This window comes from Anas acuta, chromosome 1 (genome assembly GCF_963932015.1).
Source record: "Anas acuta chromosome 1, bAnaAcu1.1, whole genome shotgun sequence".
NCBI lineage: Eukaryota > Metazoa > Chordata > Aves > Anseriformes > Anatidae > Anas > Anas acuta.
The window spans coordinates 190,381,998-190,403,770 of record NC_088979.1 but is presented as its reverse complement, the minus strand read 5'-3'; the positions used below and the strand labels follow the sequence as shown (position 1 = coordinate 190,403,770).

The 21,773-nt window shown below is 41.4% G+C and overlaps 1 protein-coding gene across 2 annotated transcripts in view; it reads left to right on the top strand.

The window, feature by feature from the left end:
• The first annotated feature begins 395 nt into the window (after positions 1-395).
• The window catches only part of PRKAR2B (protein kinase cAMP-dependent type II regulatory subunit beta), an 83,696-nt gene continuing 62,318 nt past the window's right edge, over positions 396-21,773 (top strand). The window contains exons 1-2 of one of the 2 annotated variants that reach the window (XM_068669771.1): positions 396-1,022; positions 17,929-17,979. In XM_068669771.1, the coding sequence (XP_068525872.1) occupies positions 701-1,022; positions 17,929-17,979 (373 nt within the window). In that variant the 5' untranslated portion in view covers positions 396-700. The remainder of the gene's footprint in view (positions 1,023-17,928; positions 17,980-21,773) is intronic. The other variant, XM_068669772.1, reaches the window with a different exon arrangement.

The window sequence follows — 21,773 nt, the reverse complement described above, 5'->3', positions numbered from 1 at the left end:
GCCTGTCCGTGGCCCACCGGCCTTCCACGAAAAACCACAACAGCAGTTAGCTGCCAAACGCCTCTGTAGGGCTTGGCTGAGGTGGGGGGGACACCCAAAAACCCCCCGGGAGCGCTCAGCATCGACTCCCCAGTGGGGAAGCACCCACATCCCTGCGGGAACGGGGCTTTTGGGGAGGGAAAGGGGCGAGGAGAAGGCACACAGGAGGGGCAGGGCCGCCGAGGAGGGCTGTGCGGCGGGGGGGAGCAGCCCCCAGCGGGGCTCGGTGCCGGGCCGGGCCGGGCCGCCCTCCCTCATCCCCCGGCGGCACGGGCGGGGGCGCTCGGCGGGCCGCAGTCCCCGGCGGGAGGTTGTCATGGTTTCCCGGGTCACATGTGTGCGAGGTTCCCCCGGCACGGAGCGGGGGGGAAGGCAGGCGGCAGGCGGCGGGGGCGGGGAGGTTTCAGTCACGGACGGGGCCGGGGACGGGGCCGGGGCCGCCGCCGCCGCCGTGCCGGGTGCGGGGCGAAGCGGAGCCGGAGGCTGCGGCCGCCGCCTGGCACCGAGCCGCGGGCGGCACCGCGGGGCCGCCCCCACCTGCACCGCAGCCCGCCCCCTTCGCGCTGCTGCCTAGGATCCCCCACCTTTTTTCCCCCCTTTTCTCCTTTTTTTTTTTTTTTTTTTTTCCCTTTCCCCCCCCCTGTCCCCGGCCGGCTCCGGCATGAGCATCTCCATCCCGGCGGGGCTGACGGAGCTGCTGCAGGGCTTCACGGTGGAGGTGCTGCGGAGCCAGCCCGGGGACCTGCTGGAGTTCGCCCTCCAGTACTTCGGGCGCCTCAAGGAGGAGGAGGCGGCGGCGAGGAAGGAGAAGGAGAAGGACAAGAAGGAGGCGAGCGGCCGCAAGGCGGGCACCCCCGCGCCCGGCCATGAGAGGGGCAGCCAGCCGCCCCGCCGGGCCCCCCCGGACGCCCGCGGGGTCAACTTCGCCGAGGAGCCCATGCAGACCGACTCGGAGAGCGGCGAGGAAGAGGAGAAGTTCCCGGGTAGGGGTCGTTTTCCCCCCTAATCCCCTTTGCCCGGGCTCCCGGGGGTGCCCCCGGGTGGGCGGCGGGGCCGCGGCCCCCTCCCCGCAGCGGCGGAGGAGGAGGAGGAGGAGGAGGAGGAGGGTGAGGAAGGGGATGGAGGGGACCCCCCGGCTGCCCAGCGGAGCAGGGGGTGTGAGGCTCGTATCGCCCTCTGTAGCAGGGAGGTGGTTGGGGTCACCTCGCACCCCGCTTTGGCAGCGAGTGGCGGTGCTGGGGACAGCCCCGTCCCCAAACTTCAGCCCCCCCCCGGCTCGTCCCTTTTGTTCAGGTGCGCTGGGCGGGGTGCCCATGTGCAGCACCCGCTTCTGGGTGTTATTTGGGGCTCTTCGCTTCCTACGCATAGGCCTGGGTACTCCTGATAAACGGCAGCATCCTCCTAGGGGCCATCGATACGTTTCCCTTCTGGAAGAGCACGACAGTGCTTTGTAATTAGTCCGGTAACACATTGGTGTACCCGCACCTCTCAGGGGCGAGGTGCTGTATTTACACGCTTGATGAAGCATCTTACGGAGCCGTGCTTCTGTGCTCGGCTTTATGAAGCACATATTTTAAACCCTAATTTCTTCTTAGAAGTCAGGCTGAGATTTTCGGCGCGGCAGGAGGGCCTGCGGAGCAAGCGTAGCTGTGAGGACAGCAGAGGAGGAACATCTGCAGCATCTCCCCTCTCGTCTGAGGGGAACACCTATCTGCACCCAGCTGAACGTGTCGCCTTTGTGTGGCTGACAGGCTTTATTTAGAGACAACGCCGATCTATCTGGTCGGTGTGATTCGCGGGACAAGAAGCAGCTGTCTCTGAAGGGTGTGTAGCCCTCGCTCTTTGTGTTGCGGGGAGGCTGACTGAGAGGTCAGCCAGTGAGGCTAGGTGAAGGAGAGGAAGTGGCAGAGCATCTTCTGAGCATTTTTTTTTTGAGAGCAGCTTGAAATTGAAGTATACCTCATCAGACCATGAAGCATTCCTTCTCCCAGGTTGTACTGAAGGGAGATTTACTTAACAGAGTACAGAGGCCAGCTGTTTGCTGGATGAGTATCAGTGCAGTTTTTAAAATGATGGCTTGTGTGCATTTTATCAGGGAAAAAAAAACCACAAACACATAGATGTTTAAGAACTGGGTAAGTTTTCCTTATGTTACACTGTCAGGTAATTGGCATTCCTTTCATCTGTTCTTTGCAGCCATACCGTGTGTGTTTAGTCAGAATTTGAATCTGTCAATCAGGTTCTGCAGATTTACATGGTAATTGAACTCTAATGCTGATTATATCATCTGCGAGATTGCTAAAAATCTGGAAATTTGCTGTATTTGAAAACTGAAGCAGGGATAATGTGGAAGAACAGAATTAATACCTTCATTCATTAACACTAGGCATGGTTTTCAAACATGAGGCTTGTAACGCTAAACAAACAGACTCTTCATCATTGGTGAATGGAGAGCTGGAAGTGCAGAAAAGGAGCTCAAATTTATTAGCATATGCGTGTTACATACGTAACAGTCTATAGGGCGTTTTAAAAAGCTTTTGAAGCATCATCAATACCCACAGTCAAGGTTTTCTTAATAGCCATTCTTTTGTGATCTTTTCAAGATCACAAACAAAATATTGATTATTGTCAATATTTTAATTGAGGGACATACTAGAATGACTTACTTTAACTAATTGACCAAAGAGTTTTCTTGAAATGCACAAAAATGTCACATTTTTAAGCCTAATATATTTAGAATTTTTAATTATATTTTGGCTCGTAATTCATGGCAGTTCAATAATTAATAATTAAAAGTAACAAAACCAGAAATATTTGTGAAGCCACCAGGAAGGTGAATTAATGAGTAAGTTATAGCAAGTGATTACTAATCGTGTGCTTGTGTATGGGCACGTTGTGCAGTAGTGTGTATTTTAAATTCCAATTTTATGTCTGCCCTGAATATGTATGCTTTTAAGGTGACATAACAATGCATCCATTCAGCCTTTTGTTAATAACCGGAGGCATAAAGCCTTGTATTTAAATCATTGTTAAGGGTTTAAATACCAATTTAAAAGCATATTTCTTTTATACTTTTAATTTATGTTTCTGTAAGTAGCAATTCTTGAATGTAAGTTAGGGGAGTAGCTCTTTCTTTTCTTTCTTTGCATTTTCTTCTTTTGCTTTTGTGAATAATCAAACTGCTTCTGTATAGTCAATTTGCCTCTATGTTGTATACGGCTTTCATACAGCAGAGGAAAACAAATTTGAAAAGTTTATAACTAAATGTAAAATAAAAAAATCTCTGGCAAGGAGCTCAGACCTGGTGGCAGTACCTTTTTTGCTAAAGCAGTGTGTTCAAAATGTCAAGTTGACAGTGCTCCTTAATTTGGCAATTCAAACAGGATGTTGTTGAAAGCTTGTTGGAATTGCTGTGTCCAACTCCTTTATTTAAATTTTTTCCTTGCAATATATGTTTCTAAATACCTGCAAGCACTGCAGTTGAACACTTTGTCAGTATTAATTTTGTCCTTGAATTGCATTTCAGAAGGTCCTTAAGCATTATTCCATTTTAGAAATAACGAGCTGAGGCATAAGCTGTTTAAAAAAAAAAAATAACACTGTACTCACATTTAAGAGTCCTATATGAACCACAAACTGAACTACATTCAGGTCCTGAGCTGTGTGTGTTACATCAGTCCCCCAAATCATTTGATTTGATGCAATTAAAAAACAGCTACCTTGTCTGATGGGGGGAACTTTGTTGTATTGGGCATTGTGGTTCTGAGCTGGCAGCTGGAGCTAATGGGACCTCTGAAATGACATTCTTTAGGTTCAGGGCATTCAGATTTTCCCTTCCTGAACACACTGCTTAATTTGGAAGTGATTTTTAGGCCTTCCGGTATATATTTTTTCTATATTAGATTGCCCTCCATGAGTGTAGTAGGGTTAGTCAGTGAACACAACTAATTCCTATTAATATGAATAGCAATTACTTAAATTGAATAGGACTTAATTACATTGCACATGTAAAACTGAGCCCTCTCTTAGCAAATTCTTCTAAATTTTTGAAAGTTTGAAGTGCTTCTTGAAAGGCATTGTACCATGTCTATGCAAAATTTGAAAATACTCAATAAGTTAATTGGTCCTTTACAAATCACTATACTTTGCACTACCACTTACATGTCAGTGTGTACCTTGGTTTGATGGGTAATAACCCACATTATTTGTAGCAGCTGTGTTTAAATATTTGCTCATATCCAAAATTCCTATTTTGTCTAGCCCTGGTATCAATTATTAGATGTTTTTACGACAAATGTTGTTCTTTAAATTCAAAATCTGCAAGGTTGACTGTGCCATTTGGTGCTGTGTAGCCTTTGTTTACTTTTTCTTTTGTTTTACTATGTTGCTTTTTCCCCAGATAGTAATGTATTTTAAGAGGAAAATACTTCAGCTGTCCCTCTCCTCCCCCGTGTCATTCTGTTGGTGTGTTGGTGGCGTTGAGCTTCTTCCCTGGAAACCCAAGCTTAAAATGCAGCATTAAATCTTAGTTTTACCCGCTGATAAGCAGCAAAATCTTATTTGAACGTTAGGTAAAGCATACGTGTTCTAGCTTACAGTATCAGTGTTAGAGGCTTGTCTTCTCTTCTAGGTTCTTTCTTCAGTCTGAGTTGCATATGAACATTATGTATGTGAATCGTTTTGAAATAATAGGTAAACTGTAGAAGGCAGAGCATTGGAAAAAACTTCTCACGTGTCCATGACAACTTTGTGATGATCTGTGGTGCTTCATCAGGTCTGTGAACCTGCTGCTTTCTTCCCGAAATTAAACAAAAGCAGAAAGCACTGAACAGTTTGTAACCTTCTTCCAGGCCTGTCATGCAATGATGAGGAAGATGAGAGTAATGGAAGGGGTCAGTAAGAGCAAGTGGGCAATACAAAAATATATAGGTTGTAGTAGGATATTAAGTCATAGGCCATATAGAAAGACACGTAAATTTCTTAAAAACATGTATTTTCAAAATGAAATCTGGGTTATTAGGGGTGGTGGCTGAAAGCATTGCTATCTAAGCTTGGCTTAGCCAACTTTAGGAATGATGTTTTAATCATTTCTGCACTCGCTCAGCTGAAATATAGGCATACAAGTAATGCCTTATTTCTTTCTTACAAGGAGAGAACAAGTCAGATCCAGGCTGGAGCAGCCTTACTGAGGATGCAGTTTAGAGAAGAGAAGTTTCCAGTCGCAGGCGAGTCCCTGCCACAAGTGTATGAGCATGGGTGCTGTTGGCATACTCCTTGGCATAATTTTAGGTTATACCTACTTGGGCATTTCCAAATTGTGTCTGGTATAGCATACACAGAGATCATTCAAAACAAGTGTTTGGGATGCAGAGAGCTTCTGCAAAGGAGAATTTTATCTGTGTGGATGGGTGCCTGTCTGTTTCAGGGGGCCATGGTAGTCAGCGGATGGTCGCTGGCTGCTCTTACCCACTGTGCAGAGTCACAAAAACACAAAGCTTTAATTCTTTGCTATAAATCATAAGAATGATAAGAGTTTTTTGAAATAATGCTGTCCACTATTTTTGACAGGAGTAAACTAAAATATCTTCTTTCTGCCCATAGTTTCACAAAGCAAGCCTGAGCAAGTTGGAAGTTCAGTCCTTTTTTTCCCCCCTCTCTCCTCTCTAACCTGTAATCTGACCCAGGTGCTTTCTTAAGCTTGGGAGAATTATAGTCCAAAAAAACTTAGTCTGACAAAACTACAAGCAACTGGAAATGTGATCTTGTAATGGGAAGCATTTAGCAGCCTTCATAGTAAGGAGCATGGCTCCACCTCCTATGCGCGTATGTATGTAATTGCAGATGAAAAGCATACTTTTGCTGTAACAACTTTTTTTTTTAAGTTAATGTTTTCAATAAGACTTTAGTTGACATAATGGCAACCTCCACTCAAGTGCACCTGTGTGTCCCTGCTTAAAACAAAAGTGTGCATGAGTGAAGGTGTATCACTGGCTATTATTTTGTAAACATTTCTCTGTGCATTTAAGAAAAGCAGAAAAAATATTTAAGACATAAAGACAGAAAAAAAGTAAAACTATAGCAACCATATTTTAAAGTATTTCCAGCTTCTTTTTCTCTGAAGGAAACAGCTTGAAACCACCTCTGGCTGACTGCTCAGCTCAAAAAAAGAGAACAGTATTAATGCAGGAAGTATGGGGAGACATAAAATTCTGTTGGCGTGAGTTTAAAATGATTGTATTAAGAATGATAAGGTATAAATAGTGTCAGCACTAACACTTGCACACCACCACTCAGTTTCTTGCACGCATCATGTATGTTCTAAAGGAAACCTGGCTCACTCAATCTTCCAGGAGTTTTGTGTCAGTCACTGACTTTGGTTCAGTTTCCCAGAGAAACCTTACACTTTGTTCCCCATGTGTACTCCTGGTTATGGTTTTGGATGAATGGAAAAACAATTTATTTTGTTCTTTAAGTAAGCAGAATAAACATATCCATGGGCATTAAGAAAGTGCTTATTTTTGGAATGTACTCTTGTTATAAAAACAAAACAACAGGAAAAATGAAAACTAATGTAGGAGCCTAGTGTTTATAACCTGCACAGACTGGTACTTTGTGTATCTTTCAATAAGTTAAGCTTGGTTTAATACATGTGCATCTCTGGGTTTATCCCCAGTCTGTTATGCAAAAGTATGGCATTCTGTTCACCAGAACTGCTTCCCACAGTTTGAGGGAAATCTACCTTAAATAGTGAAGTCTCTGCAGACTCGTTGGCCTTAGCTGCTCCTGTAAATCTGGAGCATATGGTTTGGAAACCGCACATTTAGGTCACAAGGTACAGATTAATCAAGGTACAATACTGGCAGCTGCCCCGTTTCTGTTCTTCGAGTATCAAAGATGACCTCTAGGTTGGGAGATTTCGTTTGTCAGGACACTGATGAGAGAAATGAGAAGGCAAGGTAGAAGACAAAGCAAAAAAGGAGTCTGTGTGTGGTAAGGAAAATGCAAAGATGAAGGCCAGAAGAAGGAGGATGCACAGAAGTGAAGTAAGGGGAAGGAGATGAAAGAAAAAAAGAGTACTCACAGAGAAAGAGAGTTTAATGCTCTGCTCTTATTTCCTTTACCCAGATATAACCCTTCTCTCCTCATATATACACCATAAACTTATGTCCTGATTTTCCTATTGAAGTTCTGGTTGCCTTGTAAATATATTTTTAAAAGCAAAAATGCAAACTTAAAAAACATAGACCATTAATTTTAGTTGATGAATGTAAACTTGGTCATTTCATTGTGAAAGGGCTTTAAAATATTTTGGCATATTCATCTGTCCTCTTACTACCATATCTGGAGACTTGTAATGTGTATAGAATCGTGGAATATCCCGAGTTGGAAGGGACCAACAGGGATCATCAAGTCCAGCTCCTGGCTCCACGCAGGAACACCCCAAAATCAGACCTTGTGTCTGAAAGCATTGTCCAAATGCGCCTTGAGCTCAGTCAGGCTCAGTGCTGTGACCACTGCCCGGGGGAGCCTGTCCCAGTGCACTTACATTCTAACAAAAGTGAAAATTCTAACAAATTCAACAAACGTGAAGCAGTTGAAGGAAAGTTTTAACTTGAGTTTGTCATGGGGAATTCAGATTGTTCTCAACCATTTTCTGTTTAAAAAAAAAAATAGTTAATGGCCATCATCATCAATAAAGTGAAAATTATTTAAGTTAAAAATTATGTATTGAATTATATATGTAATACAAACCCTTTTTGAAATGTCCCTTTCATTAGTGCTTAATCAAAATCACAGTGGTTATTTCACCGACTACATTGATAATGAGAACACCTTAAAGTCATGCCCTAGAAGAACTATTTTTTCTCCAGGTTTGAGCTCTTCATTTGAGCTTTGAGTGAGTGTACTTATGGGGAAATTTGGTACTTCAAAAAGGTGAATGATTTTAGGAAGGTGAAAGGAGGAGGGAGAAGGCTCTGCTGCTAGAACAGGTCTTGACATACACGAATTAGAAGAAAAAGAGGATTTTAGTTTGTTTGCATTTTACTATACAGGTATTATTTAATATAAAAATACATTTATCACATGGGTTTTTATATTTTAGGTTGCGATATGGGTGCATAAAACCAGTGAAGTCCATGTATGCATGAGTTACTGTATGCCAGGTAAATGTGTTAAAAGGAGTGTGCGCACCTACAAGTAGGTATTGCTACCATAAGCATGGGTTTGGGTATTGCTTGATTATAAACAGTCTTATGATAAGTCTAAGGGATATATATATATATATTTATTTTTGACATCTGATGATGGAACAGACGATTCCAGACAGCTTTATGTAAAGGTTTTATACTGACAGCCCCTTTCCTTTCAGGGAATCCCTTTGGTAAACCCTTTTACTTGCTGGAAAAGAACGATAACCTATTTACTCTGTGGAACCAAACAGGAAGTTTTTACTGTGAATTTTGGTCATGACAAATAATTACAAACTTTGTGTTTTATTTAATATTTTTCTAAATAAAGTACATTTATGTTCTATGGATCAATTTTCAGTCATAGTCCTAAGTGAGATGTTTATAAGCTAGATTGTTTGTCCTCAACTGTCCTTTGTTTTCTCTTTATTTTCTACTTTGCTAATTGACTGATGTCAATTACATTTCTCTTTGAAGAAAGGCTTCATACTTGTCAATTCTATTTTTTACTAAAAAATTTCTAAGAGCTCTATTCCAAGTTTTTTTGTACATTTTATGGTAAAAATAGAAGAAGTATTCACACAGAATTTCTATTCCCAGTCACTGGGGAGTGTAATACATTAATCCAGATATAAATTGATATAGCAAGTAGGCTAGAAGTGCAGATTTCGAGCTACATCAATGATGTGATGTTGATGAAATGTCTGCTGTTAATCAAATGTCTAGTTCAGCATTTTAAATGATACCAGGTCACACAAGGAAGTGTGAGATCTCTTCCTTGATGAATGAAGGGGGATGTAGCCAGGCAAAGGTGTCTGAAGTGTATGGGAGGTAAAATGTGGGTCGAAAGCACAATGAAATGCACTGAACAACAGCCATGTGACAGGTTCCCATCCTTCCCATAAGAGACATCCTATTAGCATCGCTGCTCGGAAAAGTAATTTAGAGACCACAGGTGAAATGAGGAAATGATAATGAATGAAATGATGCAAAACTCCAAATTTAAATTTAGTCAGCCTTGCCTTATTGTAACGCTCTGGATGGTGGAAGGTAGAGTGGTAAAAACACGCTGGAACAACTTAAAGTGTTTTCTCTTGTGTTTGCCTCTTAAATTTCTCTGCTTAATGATATTAATATTAAAAAAAAATAATAATCAGAGCAAGAATCTGAAGCTGAGAGCTTGAGGAGGTGAAAGCTAATGATGAGAACAGCTTTCTTACCCGTACTGTTCCAGTTACTTGACTAAAATGTGTTTTTTGTTTTTTGTTTTTTTTCAAAGATGGCTTAAAAGGGTCAATTAGTAAATATTATGATGACTTTTTCTTTTTTTTTTTAATGGAGGGACTAGAAAATTGCTGCATAAAGTAGATTCTGAAAGGAAATTAAGTAACATGATCTTTCCTGCTTAGAGTTGTTCCAGAGACCATCCTGCTTTTATAGAGATCTTTTTAACAGCATCGACCCTTTCTGAATCCCCATGATTCAGCTGTAAAACGTGTTTTTATAAATATTGGTAGTCTTGTCATAGTGTAATTTTTAACGTGACATGTCTGCTGTAATACATACCAGACAGGAAGAAAAGGAATTCTTGCCCAACACTGGAGACAAAACATTCCTTGCAAAGCCTCAGTATAGGCTATAAATAAAAGATGTACAGAATCTTCACTATCAGGATGGCCACAAGCTGGAAGCCAGTGTAAACACTCAGACCTGCGAGCCTGACAGTGCAGGCTGCAAAGTGTAGTGTGTTTTTTTTTCCCCATTCTGATTTTAGTGATGGATTTATAATGCTAGTGCAAAACATAAAATCAATTGCAGTGAGTTACCAGGCATTTGTAACTGTTGCAGTGTATGGATTAACTCCAACTTGAGCTGTCCATGAGAGCATTGTGGTGGCTTCTTTTTGATAACCCCACAAATCAGTCTATGTTGTCAATGCAGTCAGCTTGTCCTTCTGGTTCCTGTTACTTTCACCACTGCCCCTCTTCCCTTCTAGATCCAGTCAGTGCAGCTGTAACACTTCTTTTCATTGAAGCTTAAGGAACTCCAGTAGTTATGCCAGTAATCACCTTTGGTAGAAATTGTTGACCTATGTGAACATATCACAAGTCCTTGAAATAGGTGTCAGTCAAGAAATTTTTGCCTTGTAAGGCTCTGCAAATGAATGTGTAGAATCTAGTAGACATGTTAAAACAGCATCGCTAGATTAACAACAGTTAACAACAGAACTACAAAGACCAAAAACATTTGTCTAATTTAGACCTGGGGTCGTACAGAGATTTCTTGTTCTCTTCCAAACCATTTTTTTTGTGAAACTCATCGCATTTACAGTCAAAACAAAACAAAACAAAAAAAAAGCAGTGTACTATAGACATATCTTAATTTTCTTAAGGCTTTGAACATGTTTTCTACTGTTCTAATAAAAACATTTTTTGATTATGAATAGGTATTTAAAAATGTAGGTTTTCAATAATAGACCCCTATAATTAGAGGGACAGATTTTTATTTTGTTTTATTTAATTTCCCCGTTCTACCTCATTTCTACTGAAGTCGAGGAATTAGGATCCAGCTACCTTTACAGACCTGCTTCTTCATGCATCTCTAGTACTAGACTTAGAGATAAAATTATCTCAGGTTCTGTTTTTTTGTTTTTTTTTTTTCTTCCTTCTTTCTTTTTTTCTTCTCTCTTCTTAATGCGTAGTGTTTTCTCTTTTCAGCCATTTCGTTCAATACCTTTGAGGAATGCTCAGGCATCTTTCTCTAAAAGCTCTTGTTTAGCTGATAATCTGTCTGTCTCTATTGGTTTTTAATAGGTACTCAAAACATAAGAAAGACCGATCTAGCCTTCACCACTACATTATTTAAGCATTTGGGAGGGAATTTAAATATAGAGAGAAGTCTTTCTTCCTTCCTGTTGCTTCAGCCTACAGGAAATATTATTTAGTGGCTAATGCATGCATTAAAAAAAAAAAACGTTCTCAAAGTAGATAAATGGTTATTTATTCTGAGATACCACAAGCTTTAATTCTTGGGGAGAATCTGCAGTATTTATCTGCACGTCTCCCTTGCTCATCTGTCAGTTTTGTCCTTCTGCTGGAACATAGCTGCTGCTGGCAGGTGAGGTGGGAGTAGGCACATTCATTTCCATTATCCACGTTCCAAAAAGAAGTACGTTTCTCTTCTGGTTTTGCTTTCTTAGAACACTTACAAAATGGAGCCGCTTTTCTAAGTGGGCCCCAGTTCGCTGTCTGTCTGTGCATTGTCGTATGAATGTGGTCTGTCTGTCATTATTCCAAGTCTTGAAAAATTAAAAATCAAAGGAAAGCGATTATCAGGCTTTCTCTAACTCCATTGTTCAAGTCATTGTGTTCTGCACAGTTGCAGACTTCGGGGTGCTCAGAGAGGCTGGAAAGTCCTGGGATCTGGGGAGGTTTCAGTCAGAACAGTTTGAGTTCCCGAGACATCCATACACCTAGTGGAAGTTTGTCTTCTCTGGCTGTTTTCGGGGAGTTTTGGTACTGTGCCCCTAGAGGGAAGTTCCATGACACGAACTTCTATAAATACAGCTAGAAAGGCCAACTTCCATGTTAATGCAGAAACTGGATGCCATTGATCCATTTCCACCACAGAAAGGGGTTTTCTAGGGAAGTTACACACAGCATAAGAATAAAGCAGTGCGTTGCAACCTACTTCCTCCATCTCAGCTTTATTTTTTCTTAATGAACCTTCTTGGAGCTAGATGGGCAGAGAGGGGAGAAGAAACAAACTGTAACGAGAGACAGGGAAATACAGCAACAGCCTAAAACACAGTAACACTTCTGCTTGTCACATTTTGTTGCTGTTACCAGTGTGTCAAGTATTGTGTTTTTCTTCCTTTGCTTTTTTTCCTTCCTTTGCTTTTTGCCACATGGGAAATGAAGAAGATTCCTTGACCAGCTTTTTAAACCAAAACTCAATCAGTGGCTAACGTCAGTTTTCCTTGCTTTGAGGTAAAGGCTTTTTTTACAGTTTTCCCTGACAGCAATGGAGGATAAATCACAGAAACATACACGATCACACTTCTCAGCCCAAAGGAGCAGGGTGAGCTTTACACTTCTCACACAACACTCGCTGTCGTTACAGCTGACACCAGATAGTGGAAGATGACCCAGGAGTAAGTGAGGCCTGGGTTCCTCTGTGCTTTCTGAGACGCATTTTGCTTCTGAGAAAGGAATTACCGTGTGTGGCTGTGGGAGAAATTGGTGCATTAAAATCCAGCGTCTTGATTTCAGCGTTATTTGCAAACTCTTCTTAAATGGGATTTATTTATTTATTTATTTTATTCTGATGCTTTATTTGCTGAAAGTGAAGGCGCACAGTTACTTGGGAAGAACTAATGAATCTGACTACACAGCACTGAACATGAAGTGGCACATAGTTCTTGTTTCCTTCAATCAGTCACTGTGTAAAGCTGTACCAGCCAGTATGGTGCTGGGATATGTTCAACTCAGTTGTGTGGGGGAAACTAGGAAAGCATTTTATGTCTCAAAAGAGCCAGCTGGTGTATGACATGGAGTGTGCATCATGCACTTGCAATGTTTAGGTTTATTCAGGTTTATTATAACATTACTAAAGGTAAATTACAGCGTGCAGGCAGGGACAGCACCTTAGAGCCTGATGCAGAGCCATCCAGCCCTGCCACTCGGAGTTGTCTCGTACTGCTGAGCAGGCTGACAGGCCAAACGAGGCAGAGCAGTACTGAATTTGGGACTTTTCCTTCGTGGTGAGTAGTGGTTTGGTGTCAGCTGTTAATACTCACAAATTTGTAACAACTTATTTTCTCTGGGTCTTTCCCTGTTGTAAAATTCAATTGAAATCATCCAGCTAGTTTAGAAGGTAACAGGAACAAGCAGATGGATGATATCACAGTACAAACTTTTCCTTGAACCACAGCTAAAGAAATGAAGCAGGAAGCAGTTTTCTTGAAATAAGGTAGTTATTACTAACCCTGATTAATAGCAGCAGATTATGCAGTAGCCCTTATTTGTTGCTCCTTTTTATCAGTTGGTCTCTCAATTGCAAAATAAAATGACATTTCCTTGCTCCCAGTGTTTCAGTGGTTTGTGCTGAAATTAATTTAAACTTGACATGCCAGTTTTAGCAGAAGGGCAATCTTTCTTCCTAAATATCAAGAAAAGAAACACAATTGCTGTTATACCTCAGAGCGCTTACATATTACTGCAACCCACACTGGGAAGGTAAGATGAGTGTGGTTATTGCCGAGTAAAAGTATTTCTTTGTGATTTTGTTTTGTTTTGCTTTAATTTGGAAGAGATACAAAGGTCAGAATATAAACACAAGCACTGTTTTGAAAATGTAAAGGCAGAGCCAAGAAGATTTACGCATTCATTCCGGAAACTCTACTTTATATTTACTTCTGGCTAGGAACTGACATTGTTTAACTTGGGTTCTGCGTTCCAGGACAAAATAGTTTATAGAGCTGTAGAATTACCCTTTTTTTTTTTTTTTTTTTTTTTTTTTGGATGAAGGGGTGAATTGAGCTTTAGTCTCTGTTAGTTTGTTATGGATAACATTTGAGGTAGTAAAGTTTTTCTGTTTAAAACTAACCTAGGTTTTCTTACACAAATTGCGTATTATAGATTCTACAGTTGCAATGTTTTATAAAGATACCTCCTCTGAGTGTAGTTTATGTTTGACATCAGTTTCTGTGTTTACGTAGTGAGGAATTGAATGCGTATGACTGATAGTGCTTCAGGGAGTGGAAAGAAGGTTGAAGTTTTGTAATCTAAAAAGTCAGACAAATTCCAGTGAGGCTGGGAGATGAGACTCACCGGTGGAGATAACGCCGTCACTTTTTATGAATTTATTGAAAGGAAACATGTTTAATCATAGTTTTCAGTTCAAAAATACTGGTTTTGGTGATCAGTAGTTTTGATTTTTAAATTAATATATATGCCATGATGTTTTCTAGTGGTCAGCTGCATATTTTATGGTATGGCTTGCTTTCTGAATAACCTCTTGTCTTAATATCAAAATGAGAATTTGGCTCTGTAACCGTGAAACAAATGGAAGAGACGTGTTAATCAGAATTATTGGCATGTCTGTAAAATCAGATGCCTTTCCTGTGTAGTACTTTAAGCATGTTAAGTTTGTAATACAGGAACACCTGCAGGGCCTATGAAACTGCATGCTTTAGAAAATGCATATATGTCTATTTTTATGGGCCGGCTTGATGAATCTCTTATGGTCTGTCAAGTTAGTTACACATTCATTTAAAAATGTGTGTATATGGCACAATATAGTAGCTGAGGGCAACTTTTGCCATATTCTACTAGTCTTAAGAGATGCTTCAAAAATGTGCAACAGAATTTTATTTAAATATTCTGTGGGTCTGGATGAAATCCACAAGACAAAGGAATTTGGACTAAAGGCTAAGGTTTGGTCTCTTCTAATCTCATCCCTTGATAATCGTCCTTTAAGGGAGAAGAATGAGCCAGCAATTAAAATCTTTGAGACAAATTAGGTTAAATCTCCATGTGTCTCACAGACTTGCCGTGTGCCTCTGAGTAGCTTGCACTGTGTGCCCAAGCACATGCTGTAACCCAGTAAAGTGGAATATTTGCCATCCCTTCTTTCAGGGACCTTGATACATGCATGGAGAGCTGCGAGGGGCTTGTGTAGCATTGCTTCACTGCAGTACTTGAAAGAACTAATATCTGGAGGCCAAGGCCTGGCTGATGCTAGAATTTAAGATTAATTTTTTTTGTCTGGTGCATCACTTTTTCTGCTCATCATTTTTTTGGAAATGTATAGGAACACCTGAATAATCAGCAAAACTTGCAAAGAGATGAAACCTGTATGACATTAAGATAGCAGACTTCTTCAAATAAAGAGCTATTTCATTCTTTACCTTTTCTAGAGTCTGTTTTTAATTTTTTTTCTCTCCTCTAAACAACTTTCAAGTGGGAAAGTTGAAAACTTGAGACTTCTTAAAAGACTAAAGTATTAAAAAATACCCCCCATACCACATGTTTAAGCTACAAAGGTTGCCTATGAAAGCAGTATCAAAACTGTGACAAGCTTCAGTATATTTTATCATTGTCTTTTTGTAAGATTACATCTAGGCCCTCCTGCCATTTTCTGGATGTTATCGCAGGAAAGTGCCAGTAGGGTTGTTAAAAACCATAATGTTGTGGAGGGTTCATTCCCAATGAACAGAACTCTTGCTGAGCCAGCAGCTGCCCCAAGGGATTTGCTGCTGTGGGATTGGAAGGGGCTGGAGGTGGCCTTGGGTGGCCCCAGCAGCCGGCACTTCCCGGCTGGAGCCGACCGCCCCGAGCATAACCTCATGGAGCAAATGCAGGGCTATTTAGACCCAGATTATAAAGGGTGAATAAATTTGCCTTGTGTCTGGTTTTTGTGTTTTAAGTTGTCTTTGTTTTAAACGTGTTTTTTTAAATCCACTAATAGAATTAATTATTTAGAAAAAAAAATTTGGAAGGAAAAAATAAGAAGTAGCAGCAGTATTCCTCATGGTCACTTCTAGTAACCCACTGTGAGTACTTGGAAAGTAGGATAAACGTTCCTTTTAATTAAGCTTACAAAGTTGAGTATTCTTTAATTTCAGAAACTTTTTCAAGAAGTCCGTATTTTCAAGAAAAGCTGTTGAGATAAAAAGGAAGAAGTCTTAGGAAGTTACAAGTATTTTACAGAAATTGATTTTATTTTTTCTGTTGAGGGTATAATGTAAAACATACTTATTCCAGTAAGTGGAAACAAAAACTCTAGCCTTTCTTCTTTGTGGGTACTGAAGTACTGAGATCACTAGGTCTGAGTCAGGCTTTTTACCTACTTTTTAGCACGCCTGCTTGGATTCAAGAGACAAGCTTTCAGTGCCAGCCTGGGGGGATAGAGCATGATATCCGCCATGGCCTGGGGGACAGGGCACGTTTTTGGAAGTGTTGCTTGCCAGTCTGACATGTAACCAAGCAAACTCATCCCTTAGTTTTTGTCTCTCCCTTTCCAATGCAGAATCTTGACCTTTTCTGTTTGCAGACTGTAAACATTTCTTCAAAGGCAGTGGAGGCTGGGGGTGGACACGAGGCAGGACAAGTAGCACTTCACCAGGCACAGTTTCTGTCACGTCCCCAAAGTGGAGTCATTTCACTCTTCAGCGATTTGTGCCGGAGCAAGGCTCCGGATTGCCAGCTGCACCTCTTGGTCTGCCTTTATTCTGTGTAATTCCTGGGTTAGTATCTGAATCTGAGCCCGCGTAGGTAGCTGTAAATAGACAACATGAAGTGTGCATTGACTTTTTGGATGGGTCTGGAGGGATGGGATCTTTGCCATATGACCACATACGTTGGTTGTAGCAGTATTTCAGGCAGCGGTGCCGCTATCAATTGTAATTTTGGTATCGACTCCAAACTGGGAGCACAGTAGGTTATTTTTTGAAAAGCCCTCTGGTGGCAGACCATTATGTGGTGCCAAGAGCTATTTCATTGCCTGATGACTAATCGGCCTGTGGCTGGTTGGAGGGTGTTGTTATCAAGAGTTATGGAAAGTTGGCCTCTCGCAGGAATCTCACAGATAGTTACAGAAGGAAGTCAGGACAACATTCTCAAGCTTTGCTGGCCAGGAGCAGAGCGAAATGGGAGCGAAAGTGACTGTGATGCCGAAGTTTACTTCCAGCAGATGCAACTTTTCAAATGCTGCCCAAACTGTTGAGCAAAATGGAGCGGTACTGAAATAGCCATTGCTGGTCATCACTAGAACTTTCTAAATGTGATCCCAAGGCAATGCAGCCATAAAACATCAGATTTAAAGTCTGAAGTCGTCTCATAGGATTCTTTTACTGGTACTGCAGCATAAGAAGGAAGCAAATGGTGGTAGAGAGAGATCTTTGTGCTTCGAACAGCCCTCTGCTGGCAGGTGTTGTTTGGCCTCTTCCAACAGTCCCTGTTTCACACACACCCACCACTTTTTCTAAAGTGTTGAAGTAAACTGGTATCTGAAGCTTCCTTTGGGCCCATCTCTCCTCTTTTGCATGAGTTTGTTGGTTTGGGACAGACAGGGTGTATCCATAAGGTCTGTTCACACTCTGGGCTCTCTTTGACCTCTTCCTTCTCTAGAGAAATGAGTTTCAGATTGTTCCATAATCAAGGCTCGGGTACTGACTCAGGGTAAGGGGCAGCTTGAGAACAAAGACTGGATCTATAAAGGGCCTTAAGTGACAATGTTTGGTATCATTGTGCATAAATTTACCTTCAGGACACAAAAATCTCCACACCAAGTTAGGGAACTGAGCTGTGTCATCCTGGGGTGTTCTGGGGATGTTCTGAATTGTTCCCATGGAGGAGAAAAGCAGTTCGCAGGCTGTGGAAAAAGAACCTAAAAAAAGAGGCATTATACTCTATCTATGCAAAGTTATTTGCTGCTGTTTGTGTCTCGGCACCGTGACAGTAACGTGCAGTGCATGGGTCTGCATTTGGTCATGGCCATACAAACGCTGGCCCAGCCGCAGCCAGGCTGGGAATGGGGACGAGCTGTGCCGGGCTGTGTGCGCTGCTGGGAGCTGCAGCGGGTTCTGCATGCCTGTGCTTGGGAGAAGGGGGGTAGCTGTTCGGGGAGAATTTCAGCATCAGGACGGTGGTGATGGAGATGAGATCTGCCTTACATTTGCCCTTTATTTTTTCAACAGCTCGCTGGCATGAGCCACAGAATACAAGGATGAGTGCTGCCCCGGTCACCTGTAAGTGGTCATCCCTAGTTTGCACTATTCTTTACCCACTCAATTCAGGGGAAATGATGGCCAGCGATGCAGTTTGGGAGGTACTGTTTGTAAGAGCCTCAGTCCATATACTTCTGGCTAATGAAAACACACCAGACTATGGGCTTTGCTTACATAAAGTACTGTGGCTCTTTTGGCATTACTACCAGGAAGATGTCTCTGTGTGGTTCTGCATCAGTAGGAAGGACGATGATTTGTGTTCTTGTGAGCTCATTGTTGATTCATTTTTGCCATTGCCTGCAGTCCTCCTGCTGGTTTGCAGGTTTCGTGATGTCTTCAGCAGCACCTGAATTGCTGGTGCAATGTCGACAGGCCAGCATGCAGCGTGTTTGTTTGTGGTTAGGTGTGCAGAGTCACTTAGGTATTCACCATCACTTTGGTGACCCTTTCCTTGACTCACAAAGCCATCTGTGGTCAATGTGAACCATGCCTGAGGTTTCTTTAGTTTGTGTATCATCAGTAGTCCTGTGGATAGTGGCTTTGACCACCTGAAAGAGACGTAGGTGGCTCTTATTAATGAAGCTGAGTCTGAGTTCCACCTTCTCTCTGGGTTCATGTTTGCATGCTGTCCTGCATGTCTGCAAGAGTAAAAGAGTGCAAATATCACACGAGTACGTAAAGTCTGTCCTGAAATGAGGATGGGGGAAAGTGCTTTGGTTCATGCTCTGAAAACTAACAAAATTGACTGTGTTAGTTCTGATCAGCTGTGAATGGGTATCGTGAATGCAAGAGAAACTCCCTTTAAATATGTAATGTTCTTAAATAAGCAAACTTTAAAATACGCATGAGATCCAAAATCTTAAATTTTGCCAGGAAATGAATATGCAAGCAATGCAGGTTGCCGATCATACATATTCATATACTTTTTCATCAAGGTACTTTGGTAGTACTAGGCATAGGAAGCAGGCAGAGACTGTATAAAACTTCAGAAAGTTTTAATGGTGTTTGCCCATGTAGGATTTGTTGTAATAACCCAGTGGCAAAGTGACAAAAACATGAATAATAGTAGGAGAGCCTGAGTCTTAAAAAGTTTGAGATTTTGGTTTAAACATAGCTAGTATAAATGTGTATGGAGAGGAATCAGTGATGTTCAGAGTCGTTAAACTATATAAAAGAGATGAGATAATTATAAACTCCACACAAAGGTGTACTCCCTCAGAGAAGGATCCTGACAGCCATGACATCTGCTCCAACCCACTACCATCAACGAGGTTGCAACTGGATTCCTTTGTAATAAATATAACTTGCAGGTATTGTCAAAAAGAAAGTGGGCCAAATTTTTGTAAAAATTAAGGCCTAAAGCACAGTTGTGTAATAGTTAAGGGATGCTGTTAGATACTCAGGAATTAACAAGAATGGGTCACTTTTGTAAAAATTTTGGGCTATGCAGTTTGATAGAAACATTGATTCAAAGACAGGTGCAAGTTTTTCTTTGTCTCTTGTAGTGTTGATCCTGAAGCCTGGTGACACATAAATGTCAATTTGTTATCTTCACAGAGGAGCAGAGCTATCCAACTGTTTTGGGGACTGCTGGTGGAGCTTTGGCAGGATGACCAGTTTTTCTCCCATCCTGATTGGAAACTTGCATACATTAGTAAATACGCTTCAGGCAGCAAAATTAGAAAGCAGAAAAGAACATGAAATTGGATCTGAACGCCTACACTACAGTGTTAGAAAGCAAATAACCATAATATTCTTAAAATAGTTTATGAAATTTCAAGTGGAAAGAAGCCATTTACAGATGGTAAGAAGATAAAAGCGTTACTGACATTTTGTATCAGATGGGCTTTAGTGGCAATTGTAAACTATGTTATGGCTATGGCAGAATATTTCTTAAAGGTTATGATAAATTGCTTAGGCAGCAAAGGGGGGATGTTGCCACAAGTTGTGTAGGGTGTGGTGATAAAAGAAAATAAAATAATCCTGCAGAGTCTGTTAGGCAGAAATAGGGAGTTTGGTAAATTCTACAAAAGCAGAGGATGGAAGAAAAAAAGGGGTCTGTAGATAGTGTTCAAGCTAAAGCAGCACTCTGTGTCTCAGGTTTAGGTTCTATAAGAAGACTGAACTCCCTTGTACATTTATTCTATTCGTATTTTTAGATTTAATTTCACACTTTTTTTTTCTTCTTTCTAAATATATCATCTCTGCTGGGCATACATTTTCTCATATAGACGTTATTAGGTTTTGTCAGATATACTGAGTAACATGGGATTGAGGGCAGCAAGTACACCAAGCCAGAGCTTCCTCACAGGTTCAAGTTTTCAGCCTGAGTCTGATAATTCCTGGCGGAAATTTGGCATAATGAAGGATTAGAAATATTGCTGTGAATATTGCTTTAGTTATTTATTCTCTCCTATCTAGATGACTGGTTAGTTTTAATGTGGTAATGACTAAGTGTATGGTCACAAGCAATAATGAGGATGAATTTCTGAGGGAAGACGTGCTGTGTGTAGCATGCAGCTCTTTGTAACAGGATGTGTATTGCAGATAAGGAGAATTCAATACAGCAATATATTCACTTTTATGTTCTAGCATAGGACATTAATCTGAAATATGCTTTTTTAAAGAAAAAGCCCAAATCTCAAGAGATGGATGTTTGGGAAGAGTAACAGTTCTTTCCAAGCAGCATTTCATCCCCATTAGTGGGCTGTGACAGCCCCTTCCACGATATCATGTTGTAGGTCTAACACATCAGACAGGCATTTCATCTTCTTATTTTCAGTGTTAGTAATTACGTACAGCATCAAATATTCATAACAGCTGAAATCTCTTAACAGATAAAGCAGGAGAGATTTCTTTGCCTTTCGCTCAAGGTTTGTGTTATGACAGGCTAAATAAGTAGCCAGCTCGTGGTGTAGCAAATGGCTGTGTGTATGTGTCAAAACGTGGCCGTGAGAGTGAGCTGCTGAGTAGTAGTGTTTAAAAAAACAAATATATTTAAAATCATCACTAACTATAACCTGGGAATAATGGAAAAAGTACTATAACAATATATTACAGTCTCTGTTTATTAAATGTGTTCAGGGACCATTCAAAATGTTGCTGTGTTACTGATACCACAGAGATCCATTTAAATAGATAATACAGAATGAGTTTTCATGCTCAGCAATGCAAAAACTTTTAATCTACACATTTTTTATCTACACATGTTTTCATCTACACATTTAATTCTTGTTCTTGTGCGGTGACATCTCAATAATCCATTAGATCAGTCTTCAAAAATTGTATTGAGCTTTTCTTGACATGAATCCTCAAGTCAGGCTTGAGGGTTGTGAAGACGTAATTTGTGGGTTGATACTATGTAGTGAGTAGGGAGAGGTGAGATAGGAGAGTTTGGTGTGTGGTTTTGATTTGAAGGAGCAACTTGTGTTTTGCTTGGGAGACATGTATGTGGACTGAAGCATGGAAAGAAGAGCTTCCCTTCCCTTCCCTTCCCTTCCCTTCCCTTCCCTTCCCTTCCCTTCCCTTCCCTTCCCTTCCCTTCCCTTCCCTTCCCTTCCCTTCCCTTCCCTTCCCTTCCCTTCCCTTCCCTTCCCTTCCCTTCCCTTCCCTTCCCTTCCCTTCCCTTCCCTTCCCTTCCCTTCCCTTCCCTTCCCTTCCCTTCCCTTCCCTTCCCTTCCCTTCCCTTCCCTTCCCTTCCCTTCCCTTCCCTTCCCTTCCCTTCCCTTCCCTTCCCTTCCCTTCCCTTCCCTTCCCTTCCCTTCCCCTTATTTTGACTATAAATTTTCCCCCAATTTCTTGAGAAGCTATTCTGC